We start from the raw sequence: 13,090 nt of genomic DNA, 5'->3' as shown, positions 1-13,090 counted from the left end.
ATGAACACTATAACCGGAGTCCTTGTATTGTAAGCGGGCTATGTGAAATATAAATTAAGAATTTTGTTTCTCATTTATCTACTTCTAGTTTCTCTTCCCGCGCGTCTCTCTATTTATCTTAGCTTGTCATTTGTCCATCTTATCCTATTAACTCCCTCTCTTTTTCTTTACAGCTGAGTTGTTCTAGGTTCGTAAGGTAAGAACCTAACATACAATGAAACATTACGAGGTCATACTTCAATTTGTATACAAAAATCATTCTATTTTATTTGAAAGTTATACAAATATTAATGATAAAATGATGGTAGATACTTATGAGTTATGACTAAATCGTCACTGGTGCCACCTATTCGGCCCTTCAGCAGCCAAGCACTTCTTTCTTGTGATCATCGGATGTGGTACCATTATGCAGAGGACGGCCCTGGAAGATGATAAAAAGCTTCAATCAAGTATTTTCATACTATTATGGCATTGTGGTGAAGTCAATGTCCAGTTAATATCAGTGCATGAAAATCTATGCATGTATTTTCTATGTCACAAACTCCCAACTTCCACTGCTATGAGAAACCACTAACCATATTTGTTTTTTCTTGTGGAGATCACTGTTCATCTGAATTTAAATAAAAATACAACTAGACGGGTAGACCCGATGAACTAAAACAAAACAATTTCAATCTGAAATATATACAAAGGAACAGAACGTTATTCCTGGCAAGAAGAAAAGATCTCGGTTGTATGACATGAATGCAATCAACTTCAACAAACTCATACTTTGCCTTGGATAGTGCTCCTTAAAATATCTTATTGAATGGTGAACTTTCACTGTCATAGAAATGAGCAGTATAAGAATAGATCCACACTACTATTTCTGTGTGTGTGTGTGAATGCACACCATGAAGTTGCAGAGATAATGGATTAATGTCTTGCATGAATTATGTCAACATTTTTGGAAGATCATCCAGGGAATCACCTCATTATGAAAGCCTTAGTGAATATGATTCCCATGGTGCAGATTTGCCATTTTCCAACAGAAAGACTTGCAAAAGCATCTCGTACCTGGTTGCACCAGCAATGTTATTGTTCACCAGTTGACCCAAACACCAATGAAATGGCTTCAATCACAAATCTTGCTCTATTAATCACTTTCAAAGAAACACATCACTGTTAAGTATATTGGCTCTATTGATGATCACTCTCAAAGAATTATATCACTGCTAAGTACAGTTCCTCTATTGATCACTGTCAAAGAAATGCCTCAGTGCTAAGTACAGTTGCTCTTCTTCAAATGGCTTTGACACATAACCATCCATCCCACATTTCATGCACTTCTCATGTGTTGCCTGGATCAAATCAGCTGTCATGGCAAGTATTGGAGTGTGCCAATGCACCACGTTTCCAAATGTCTCACTAGATGTTCCCGCCAAGTGAAGGGTTTCATTTACCTCATTCTCTATACAGCGGATTTGTCTTGTAGCTTCGAACCTGAAGAGATTTTGGAAGAAAACCATTGAGAGCAACAACTACTTTAATTATCAAATAATTACTTTTTTTTCTTAAAAAAAACACCTACTTATTTAAAGCTTAGTGGTAGGAATTCTATGCAATCCGTTTGAGAAAATACACTTCAGACGGGCAGAGAGAAGAAAACACAGCCAGAAATGCATATCTTTACTTTTTGCAAATAAAGACCAAAAAATTAAAAGGAATTGTAGAAGTAATAGGAAGATTTAAATCAGATGATGGAAAACTGGAATGAGCTTGGTTTAGTCTTTTTATTATTTGTCGGGATATTCTTGATCTTACCTAGTTACCTACCTAATTGGGTGCCCTTTCTAAGGATGTGAGTCAGTATTACTGAAGTTTGGTGTACCCATAAGATAAAATTTACATATATATATTTAAGGCAAAAATTAAAGGAAATTGATCAAAACTTAGAAAAGATGGGAAAAGTATGTCACTTATTTACCCATCCATCTCAGGCATCTTAAGATCCATGAAGCAAGCATCGAAATTGTGTGGTGGCAGAAGCATCTCTATAGAAGCCTTCCCACTCTCAACACAGGTAACTTTGGCTCCATACTTAAGTAGCGCACCTTCTGCCACCCTGCGATTAACAACATTGTCATCCACAACCAAAATTTGCTTCCCATTCAGAAGCCTTTCAAGGACTGTTGGTTTCACTTTATTCAGCTGCTTCCTGGTTCCTGAACCAAGGACTTGCTGGAAGCATGTGACCAACATACTTAATCTAAGGGGTTTCGTAATAACATCATCCACGAAACCAGCTGATTTGAACTCGTCGAGCTCGCTAGAGCTGGTGGTAGCCAAGAGAATAATCTTTGGACAGTACTCAGAAGACTTGTTTCTCAAACTTTGGTAGAGCTCTTTGAGCAGATGAGGAAGAGCAAGAGTTGTTTCCTCATCCCAACCATCTTTGTCAACAAGCACCATGTGTAAACGTGATTTCTCACTGCAAACCAGTATTCGCCAGACTAAGCACATAACAGCCATACAACAGAAGTACAGGTATTTTGACTATTTTCTATCAAGGTTAATAAAGTTTTTCAGAGGTACCTAAAAGCAATTTTGTGTGTGAGGGGGGGGGGGCAGAGATTGCTGTGTGTTGTTTTTTATGGAATCCTGATTCTATGGAAAGTAAACGCTCTCACACACATAAATCTCTCTCTTATCTCTATCCTCAATCTGTCTCTCTTTCAATTTTGTAAGGATTCACCCTAGTGATTTCAAGCAAACGTAGAAAGTGCAACCTGAAGGTTCTGGAAAGCACACCACTTAAAGTGAGATGTTTTAGCATTCTCTGATTGAGTTTGTATTGGTTAAACAGATATAAGTTTAAACAGGTTTTCGTGGATGCAATGTATCAAAAGAATACCAGGGTGTAAAAACCACAGTCCCAAAGAAAACACACCTCGTATGATACACATTTGATACATGAGAACATATTGGTGTCAGACTGATGGCAATATCCACATCAATTCCAAGTCTTTGGAGATGATACTTTGTAACCTCAGCACGGATACTTTTCCCATCAACCACTAGAGCTCTAAATCCGCAGAATTTTGGGACTGGTGATTGAATTCGATACTGTTTGGTATTAACAGAATCAGTTTCTCCTATTCTAAAAGCCACAGCAAATGAAAACGTGCTCCCAGTGCCAGGCTCACTCACAAACCCAATTTCTCCACCCATCATGTCGACTAAACATTTACTAATGCTCAAGCCTATACCAGTTCCACCATAAGTTCGTGAAGTGGAACTGTCAGCCTGCATGAAAGGCATGAAGATGCGGCTTTGCGCATCTCGGGGTATTCCCACACCGGTGTCCTCAACCGTTACTAACATACCAACCATTTCACTTACTTCATTTCTATATCCACCAATCAACATCTGAAAACTCTGCCAGCTCTTCCACCTGTCAACTACAGGGAGCCCACTCAACGTATTATAAGAGGTGTGTACCCCATTCCATAACAACTCCATTTCTTGTTTCAACATTTCATCCTTAACTTTCAGTGGACTCCTCACTTCATCTGCCAAATGCACTGAGACTAATATGTGCCCTTCCTCGGTGAACTGTGATTCAGACAAACAAGAAATCAGTGTGATAAGACCAGGATATGCTTAAAATAGTAGTTGGGAACAAGCAACTGATATATTGCGCAATTAAAAGGAAACTATAGATCAGATACTTCTTTGAAGAAGAACTATTGATCAGAACCGAATTACGATGATTATGCAATCACCTGATATACTGCTTTGTAGCAACATGAACCAATTATAACATTACAAGAAATTAAGTTACTTGGATTGTAGAGATTCCGCACCGCAGTCTTACATTATAATTTTTCCTTTACACTGGATCCAGAAGACTGTTATTCAATGCCCTGTTATTGTGGGACCAGGAAAGAAAATGATTCTACTAAAGAAGAAAGAAAACTAACCTTGATTGAATTTCCAACGAGATTTGTTATTATTTGTCTAAAACGTCCAGGATCCCCAATCACAACTTCAGGCACCAATCCAGATATGTAAACAGCCAACTTCTCTCGTCCGAAGGAAGAAACAAATGATTGTCATTGCAATGAAAACAGTGATAAATAAAATAGAAATAGAAAATTTTAAATAACAGTACAAAGAAAAAAAGGAGGAGATCAAAAGCACTCAGAAATTGGTAGGTTTGGTTCTACCTCAATGCCTTTATCATGTGCCTTGCTAGAGAACAGTGACAACACATTGTCAAGGACAGTCCGAGGATCAAATTGGACAGTCTCAAGCTCAAGCCTGCCTGATTCTATCTTAGCCTGATCAAGGACCTCGTTTATTAGTGATATCAGATCTTTTCCACTAGAGTGAGCAGTCTGCGCAAAATCCAGTTGATTTGCATTGAGATCAGTGTCCATCAACATCTGTAGCATACCTGTAATGCAACATATTGTCATTAGGATGAGCTTTGGCTTATACCAAAACAAGGCACAGCAAAGTAGAGCCCAAAACTTCTAACGCACCTAAAACACCATTCATTGGAGTCCTGATCTCATGGGAAACTGTAGCCAGGAACTACAAAAGAATTACACAACTTACTAGCATGGTAACATGGAACAAGGGGAAGTATTCCCAAAGCGAAAGCAGCATTTGATTCAATCAAGATTCAGTAGACTTTATATAGGATACTGAGCGATTTTCCTTTTTTAACAAACAGGAAAAGTATATGTTAGCTCAGTTGTCCTCAACAAAAATCAAGTGCAAGGACATGCAGCAACTAGAATAATATTCATCATTATGTAGCCCTAGATATACCTGGGATTTAGCCACATCAGCAGCTTCTGCGCGGACTTTGAGCTCCATCATCTCACGATAGTCACCTTCCACCTTAGCGATGCGGTTAATAGCTGCATGGAAGATATGGCCCACAAGTAGTGTGATCACTAAAAATCCAGTTGATGCTAATATTGCAATCCAAGGTGGGGGAGGTTTCTTCTTAAACCTGGAGATACAACAAGAGCATCAGCTGTATCAATTCTGTTTTGAGGTTTACCTTACTTACAACAAGCCAACTAACCTGCAGCGCATCTCATGCCTTCGATACGGGTCCCCGAAATCAAGCTTGCTAATGTGCAAAGGACCCGTATCTGCTACATTAGGACCATACATGTTGATCGGTGCAGAACTGTTGGTTGTATCAAGGACATTCACAACAATCGTTTGTTTGCTCGCGAGCTGGTGCAAAAGCTTTTCCACCAACGATGGGACATCATAAGATGCACCAAGATACCTTTCAAAATGATTTCCAGAATCTCAGGCTATTGATAATTATTGAATGAAAACAAGCTCATCCAAAACCCAAAAATAATAATACTACTTTCAGTGTGCCAACTTGAACAACTTACCCCTCAGTTGCTTCAATGCGTTGCTCAGGCGTAGCATTAATGGGGAGCTTGATGTTGTACACTGCAAAAGTGAGTACGACACCTAAGTGATTGGATTTCAACAGCTTAAAAGGAGACGTTAGGACTCCCTTTCCAGATGCTCTAGCCCGCAAGATGTTCTCACGGTCTTCCTACAAAGTGATGAAGGTTGTAAATATCATTCAGGAGGGGTGGCATGTCGGAGATCCTTAAATGCTATATGCAAAAATGTTTCCTTCATAGAATGACAATATGAGCTGTTCACATAAATGAAGAAGAACTAGTTATTCTATTTATAATCACATAGATGTTGTATATCTAAATAATTTAAGCTTTTCAACATATTTATGAGGCTACCATTGCAATGCTGTATGTATTTAGTACTTCATATGAGAGATCAAGAAAAGCTGATATAATGTGAAGACTTTCGAATTTAAATAAGTGGTGGTGCTCCATTCGATGGTGCCGGAGCACAGATTGACATATACAAATTCATAACCCCAAGTTCCCATCTCCGTATTTCTCTTCTTTTTTTTCTCCATTTTTTTGCAGCTCTCTATATTCCATTGGACCAGCTAGGACCAAGTGCAAGAGAATATATAGCTGTATCCTGAATGCTGTGTTTTATCAAACTCAAACAACGAGTAAGACCAAGGCTGTAGTTAATCTAGTCAAGAAGTAGTAGAGCAACCTTACACCATGTTTTTCCTGTCCAGAACTATAAAAGTTAAAACAGGGTTTATACACTGGCATCAATCACCTGATTGGATTCTAGTGTAGAATAATACCTCATATACGACCACTTCAACGTATGTACGGCAAAGGTTAGAGCTAACTGTATTTATATTGTAGTCATACCTACGTGCCCCATTCTCCAGAGTACCAATAATCACTACACTTACGAGAATATCTAAATGGTTCATAAAATGAAAGAAAATAAATGTTGCAAACCTTTCCAGACATCATATCAATGGAGACAATATGAGAGACGGTTTCCTGGGAGAATATGACAGGTGCATACTCATTTTTGACGGGTGAAGGATCCAGCTTCTCCGGAATGTAATCATGCACTGCAGAGTGGTCCTCTTCCTCCATTTTCTTTATCGTCCATCCATGCATGTTCTCAAATTTCTTTCTCTCAGAATGCAAGACTTTTAGAGCATAGGCAACACCACTAGTCAGTGGCCTTTCAAAAGCGGTTCTTTCGGTATACTCAGCAAAAGTTTTCTGTGGGCAAGAGAGAAATTGTCAACATCTATGTTGTTTATATTGGCATCATAGAATTTTACCATCCCACGATGCATATGCCAGGGAAAGAAGAGTCCATTCTCTATACAGATAATAATTAAGAAAATGGTTCAACCCTGAACCCACACTCTATATCAGATGTAACTTCTTGCTGATGAATTGCGAGTTGAATGACATCAGATTTAATACTAGTATATATGACATCACTAATACAGAAACATAAAATGAAAGAAAAAAAAAATAGAATAAAGAAACAAACAAGAACACCACACCAAAAAAATAAGCATATAATAAATCGGTTGCTTTTGGAGGGAGAAAACTAAATCTTTAAGAAACCCTTCTAACAGCTAGAGTGGGTTGAAATTTTCTTGATCACAGTATAAGCAGTCGATGTTGGGTTAAGATGCTGGCATGGTGTGTAAATTAATAGCATTTGAAAGGGAAGTGTAAAAGAGAGAAATAAGTAAATTTAAATCGTGTAACAGAGTAAAGTTGCACTGTGGCGGAGAGAGGAATTGTTGTACTTTTTCCAGCTTTAAAATCACGCCTTAACTTATAATCTCACAAAATTTTCGATAGCATAAAGAATTTTTTAGTGCTTTGTTGTGTGCACAACAGAGTCTCTTTGACGGTACCTACTCCATAATGCCATCTGCGGCATAGCCATTGATCATCCTAGTGTGTGCACATAACATTACCAAAATAGTTATTCGCTATTGCAACAAATGAAGGGATAACACATCAAGATTGCATCCTATTAAGGGACTGACACAAATGTACTAAAATAATATTAAAAAAAATATGCTTAGAAAAAATTGTTAAGGATACACAAGAAATAGCATGTGTATTGCATGACGTATATATGCAACATAATTTGCTGATTTACATATTTATGTAGCTTGTATCCCAAGATTTTCATGTATATATAGACCTATACAGGAGAACAATATAGATGAAATTATTCCTCTCATGGTATCAATTTAAGAACGATTCCTAACAAACACTAGGCGCCGGGAAGTATATATAGATACCCCTACAAGAGAAGAATATACATTAAACTTTTTCCTCTTCATATATCCTTACCTGATCAATGGCCGATGGCTGCTTTCCATGGTGAAAGGTCGAAACCAGAATAGCCAGTGCATGTACATGGTTCATGCTAACATTAAACTGATCTTGCAACATTCGAGCACGCTCATCACACATATTTGCGAGCATCTCTATCCTCCACCAAACTGTATTCTTGTTCATAAAACAAAATAACCGTGTAGATCCAATCCCCCCAGACAAAAGAAAAAAAATCAACAATGTTCTCCTCCACTTCCCATCACCTTTGGCTGAGCTCTGAGGAAGTTTTTTCTGCTTCTGAAGCAGCTGTAAGTGACCCTGAGGCTGATGCGTAACGCATTTCCACTGCTGATTAATCCAGAATCCCTCTTGACAGTGGGAGACCCTCCAGATTAGCATAATGCCAAACAGAAGACAACAGCACATCTTCATGAAGGGTTTGTGGTGACCCTTGCACTGCTCCTGCTCATAACATTCATTTAAAACCCAAAATAAGAAAATTACTCACTTGCATTTTTGTGCCTAGAGACCTTATGAAGGTCGTTAGTGTTTTCTTCTCAATGATAAGATATGAAACTAATGACTAGAACAATCATGGAGGAATAGGAGTTATGGAGCCATCTATGGTGCAGAGAGATAACATATATTCCCAGACCTATGTTATACAATGATTGCTGCCCTGCAATGACATGTTTGAGATCAAAAGCACCAGTGGCCGCGATGGAAAGTCTGTTTGGTGTCTACTACTTCAAAAAGGAGATCATGTGTATCTTAAAAAGTATTTGCAAGCTATGAAGCACTGATACGTCTCTAAGGGTGAAGTATCGGTGTCCGATACGTGTCCGACATGGATACGCCCCGATACGCGTCCGATACGCGATTTGGAGTATCCGATTTTATAATTATTTTTTTTAATTTTCGACATGCGGGGACACGCAAGGGAATCGCTGGGGACACACCAGAATAGTAATCTCACGCATACAAGAAATTTTTGAGAGAGAAAAGAGGACGGCTTAGCAGGCTCCGTGCCCCTTCTGTGACGGCGATATATATATATTATTCAAACGTGTCCATGACGTATCCGTGTCCTATATTTTTGAAAAATACCGTGTCCGCGTATCTGTGTTGTGTCGTATCCGTGTCGCGTGTCGGTATCTGTGCTTCCTAGCGCAATGCAATAGATTATATTTTGTTGGCTTTTGCTCCTATAGCAGTTACTACTCTTAATATTTGTTGCATGTATGAAAACGCATTCGGCTTTTTAAAGTGCACGTTTACTCTGCTCTATGGTGGAACATGCTCACATAAAAGATGACAGCTGAATATACTTTAGACTTTATGAAGAATCATAACATCCTTTGGGTAAAAGCAATGTTGAGTTTTGAGTTTAGACTTTAGAGACAAAAATGAAGCAATAAAGGATGAGTATCATTAGTACAATTTTGTTCCATATATTCTGTGATCTCAGTATAATAACGACAGTAAACAAAGTTTGGAATTAGAAAAAATATTAGTAGCAATGTGTGATAAGAGGGTACAAATAATGTTGTTTGCTATTATTCTTTTGAAAACATGCTTCATGTGTCAGGAGACTATTACATGGGAAGTGTCTTACATGAGAGAATATAACCTGAGAACAAAAAAAGGCCAACCAGTAAACAGAAAAATGAAATGCAAAGTTTATAACTAGATTAATTGAACTGGATTTACCTTCCCACATATCTGATCGTATGATAGAGAAACTAAAGTATTTTGAGATAAAACAGTTGGCGCAAGTGCCCCTTTCACAGATGTTCCTTCAAGCTTTTCAGGAACAGAGTCATGTTGAACCAGACACTGATCCATACCTTCTAACTTCTTCGTTGACCACTTCTTCCATGTTTCAAATCTCACCATATCTGAAGACAACTCTTCCAAAGCACAAGCAATGCCATCAGTTGATGGCATTTGGAGTCCCACTTCATCGAAACATGCCAAGGATTGATTCTGAGGGAAAAGTGAAACACACTGGTCAGAACAGATTTGTATACAACCATGAGTATATGGGGCAGAGAAAACATTTAGTCATCTGCACTAGGGTTTATTGATGACTCATTCCATCAGCACAAAATGGTCTAATTTTGTTGTTAGGTGAGTTAAAAACTTAAAATCATACCAATGACCTCAATATTGCAGAAAGAGGTTTGTCGCATTGGCTGAGAAACTCAACTAACCAATCTACCCAGAGTAATAATTGAAGCTTTTCTTTGCAACTATCTCATAACCTAGCATAGACATAACAAACCATCTAGTGTGACCTTCAAAACGGAAACTTCTATAATAAAGATAGATCAATGTCTGTAATTTGAGCTGAACTCAGAAACCCATTTTGGTTCAAATTTAGTTTTCTACTTGATGACTAAAGATGGTTTTATTTTGTTGTTAGGTGAGTTGAGATCAAATCAATGACTTTAAAATTGCAGACAAAAGATGGTTTTATGTTGTCCTGTTGAGTGACAAACTCTATCCAATCAAGGAACCATCAAAGCTTGTCTTAAGTCTTAACACATACACAACAAGCTAATAGGCGTCCAGTGAAGCTTCCAAGACAGAAACTTCTACCATATACATACATTAAAATATCTAACATAACAAGAATCCATTTGCTCCTAATTTGAACAATAATCAACATACATAAAGTTGATATGTGTATGTATGTGTAAACAATACTTCAAGATGATGCAACAACAGTCACTAAAGGACTGATAAAGTGATAATAATCAAAGGCAGATTACCTGCTCTGATCTCATAAACAAAGAAGCCATGGAAATAAGTTGGTCCTTGCTGACATTGAGTCGCACTTGCAGAATTCGAGCTTTCTCTTCCCACCACAATTCTGTACCTCTATGCTTTATCCCTGAAACTCCATTACCATTAGGGGAAAACAGTAGAAACCCAACTACACAACTTACAAGAAAAACCCACAGAATAAGATATGCTCTACTCCTCCACTTAAAACCTTGAACCTTCTCCTTCTTCAACCACCAAGATGATCTGTTTTTAGGACTAGGTAGCTTCCCATTCAAAGCCATTTTAACCAAAACCCACCTACATATTCTCAAAAGTAGTCTCGGAAGCTTCAGAATAACCCCAGCAATAGAAACAATACTCATCAAATATCGCATTTACTTAAGTAGAACAACAGTAGATACTTTTTTCAATGTTCTGTACAACCCCAGCTGGCTGACAGGCTTTCCATCTGTTTGCACCTCAAAAACACATCAACTTCTTCTCACTGATCACACTGATGATCTTTCACCATAAATATCTCTTCTTCTTTGACACTCTACCTTCCCACATATTATTACCTCATCATCATATGATTCATATCTTTACCAAGTCCATTACATGACATATACACTTTGTTGTCTCTTAACTGTTGTGGACTTTTGGTTTTTGAGTAGGACGAAAAGGACTGGTGGGGTCCATCCGTCTGTCTCCTGTCCGGCCTCTGGTTGTTTCAGTACGTGTCTCAAACAGTGGCAGTGTAGTAGAGATACGGAAACGCAGTAGATAAAAGGGAATCATGGCAGTGGACTCACAGCACTGTTTCCAGTTCAGAAACCATTCAAGAAAAGTGGGTCCCCCCTAAATTTGTACAAATAGCTGTTGTGACTTTAAGAAGCCACGTGGCAAATCCCCCCCCTCACTCCAATCTAACGTATATATATAGAAAGTTGCTTACCCACCAAGATTTTAATTTATAATAATTGAAATATCAAACGCCTCATGTGATGGACTTGGTAAAGAAGCACTACGAATCTAGTACTCTAGTCTAGGATACAGTGCTACACTTTTCTTTTTCGTTATACTAGAAATTCTTTTAGAAAACAAATACAAAAAACAAAGGAGCTGTGATCTGCTCTCATGTCGGTACAAATTTGCAAGAAAAATGGCACAGAATGTATGTACACCGGACATCTCAGTTTCAATGTGCTACCAGTTCGAATTTGACTATATATCAGATCAGACTACGCATAAATTTATAGATAATGTTACACAGTTATTATTGTAATAATAAAGTAGAGCTAGGACATATGAATTTGTTTAGTGGACTGGCTTGACATTTTGTCAACAGAAAGAGTAGAGAGGGTTAGTTTATAGATTTTATATCTCTGGTCATAATCAAATATTCAAATAAGACCTGAACAATAGGAGTAGTTTACAAAGTTTGTTGAGCTACAATTCTACATCACTTAGCTTGTTGTTAGAGATTCACACACCCAACCAACAAATTAAATAATATATTAACAATGGGGATGGTTATATGAACTCCACCTTATAGCGACTCCAAAGTTACTCCACTCATAAAAATGAACTTACAAAATGAACTGAGGACTAATTTTTTGTGGATGTATACATCTCATGATGGAGAACACCCCCACCAAAAATCAGCTCAATTGAATATGTCTAATCTTGTCAAAAATTGTATCGAAATTAAAAAAATCTGGACTGTTGGATAATTTCATAACTTTCTAAATGATTTTTGATGAGGTTGTACATCTTCAAATGAGCTGATTTTTTGTGAGGATGATCTATATTGTGTGGAAAACATCTCCACCAAAAATCAGCTTCTAATTCATTGAGTTAAGTGGTGGAGTTCATTTGGAGTTCGTTTTAGTGGAGTTCATATAACCATCCCCATTAACAATTTATATAACAGCTATAGATAGTGGAAATGTGGACTCTATTAGCTCCTTCTTATTTTATTTCATTTCATCGAGACCCATGCAACTGATGCAAGCTAGCAGTTAAGTCATAACGACAGAGGTATTTGTTCTATATTCTCCGAAATGTTGAACGGTTGAAATGAACTGGCTAGATTAAGATACTAACATGCCTACTAGCTAGGTTTAAAACAAAGGCTACACGAAGAAGTCAAAAGTTTTCAGTGGTGCATGCATGCCCATGTTTATGTCCATATATAGACATGAATTCTATAAAAAAACATAATTATAATTGATAATGTGATTTAAAATTGCACATACATTTATTATTTATTGTAATAGAAAAAAAAAATTGATAAGTAGATGATAAGTCTATTTAATGTGCTAAAAAAAATTGTTCAATTATGTAGATTAGTTAACTTTGATAATTTTTGTGCCAAACTAATGGAAAACATTTTGAAGTTGGATAGTAACGTGGAACTTCGAAAAAAGAAATGTATGATACAAAATTATTGGAAAACGTAATAATTACAAAATTATTCTTGTAGTAATTGTGGCAAGAGACTATCAAGGGGATTTTAATTTTAACGCGTGATGTACAACAACGTAATCTATATCGTTCATACCGTTAGAATATAATTC

At 37.3% G+C, this 13,090-nt stretch overlaps 1 protein-coding gene across 2 annotated transcripts; it reads right to left on the bottom strand.

The window, feature by feature from the left end:
* Positions 1–222: 222 nt before the first annotated feature.
* Positions 223–11,347, bottom strand: HK2 (histidine kinase 2). 2 transcript variants are annotated; one of them, XM_086582416.1, is made up of 14 exons: positions 10,517–11,347; positions 9,453–9,728; positions 7,758–8,204; positions 6,378–6,653; positions 5,409–5,578; positions 5,081–5,293; positions 4,819–5,005; positions 4,527–4,578; positions 4,209–4,438; positions 3,963–4,061; positions 2,930–3,594; positions 1,967–2,470; positions 971–1,482; positions 223–421 (listed from the first exon to the last, which is right to left on the bottom strand). In XM_086582416.1, exons 1-13 carry the CDS (start codon positions 10,904–10,906, stop codon positions 1,230–1,232), a joined length of 3,762 nt encoding a protein of 1,253 aa, XP_086438542.1. In that variant the 5' UTR covers positions 10,907–11,347; the 3' UTR covers positions 223–421; positions 971–1,229. The 2 variants fall into 2 exon arrangements, with proteins under 2 accessions (XP_086438542.1, XP_086438543.1); XM_086582417.1 differs by having other exon boundaries at positions 1,057–1,482.
* Positions 11,348–13,090: the final 1,743 nt, after the last annotated feature.

The sequence above is a fragment of the Coptis chinensis genome, chromosome 9, assembly GCF_015680905.1.
Source record: "Coptis chinensis isolate HL-2020 chromosome 9, ASM1568090v1, whole genome shotgun sequence".
NCBI lineage: Eukaryota > Viridiplantae > Streptophyta > Magnoliopsida > Ranunculales > Ranunculaceae > Coptis > Coptis chinensis.
The sequence above is the reverse complement of the archived record's forward strand: the minus strand, read 5'-3'. Positions and strand labels throughout refer to the sequence as shown.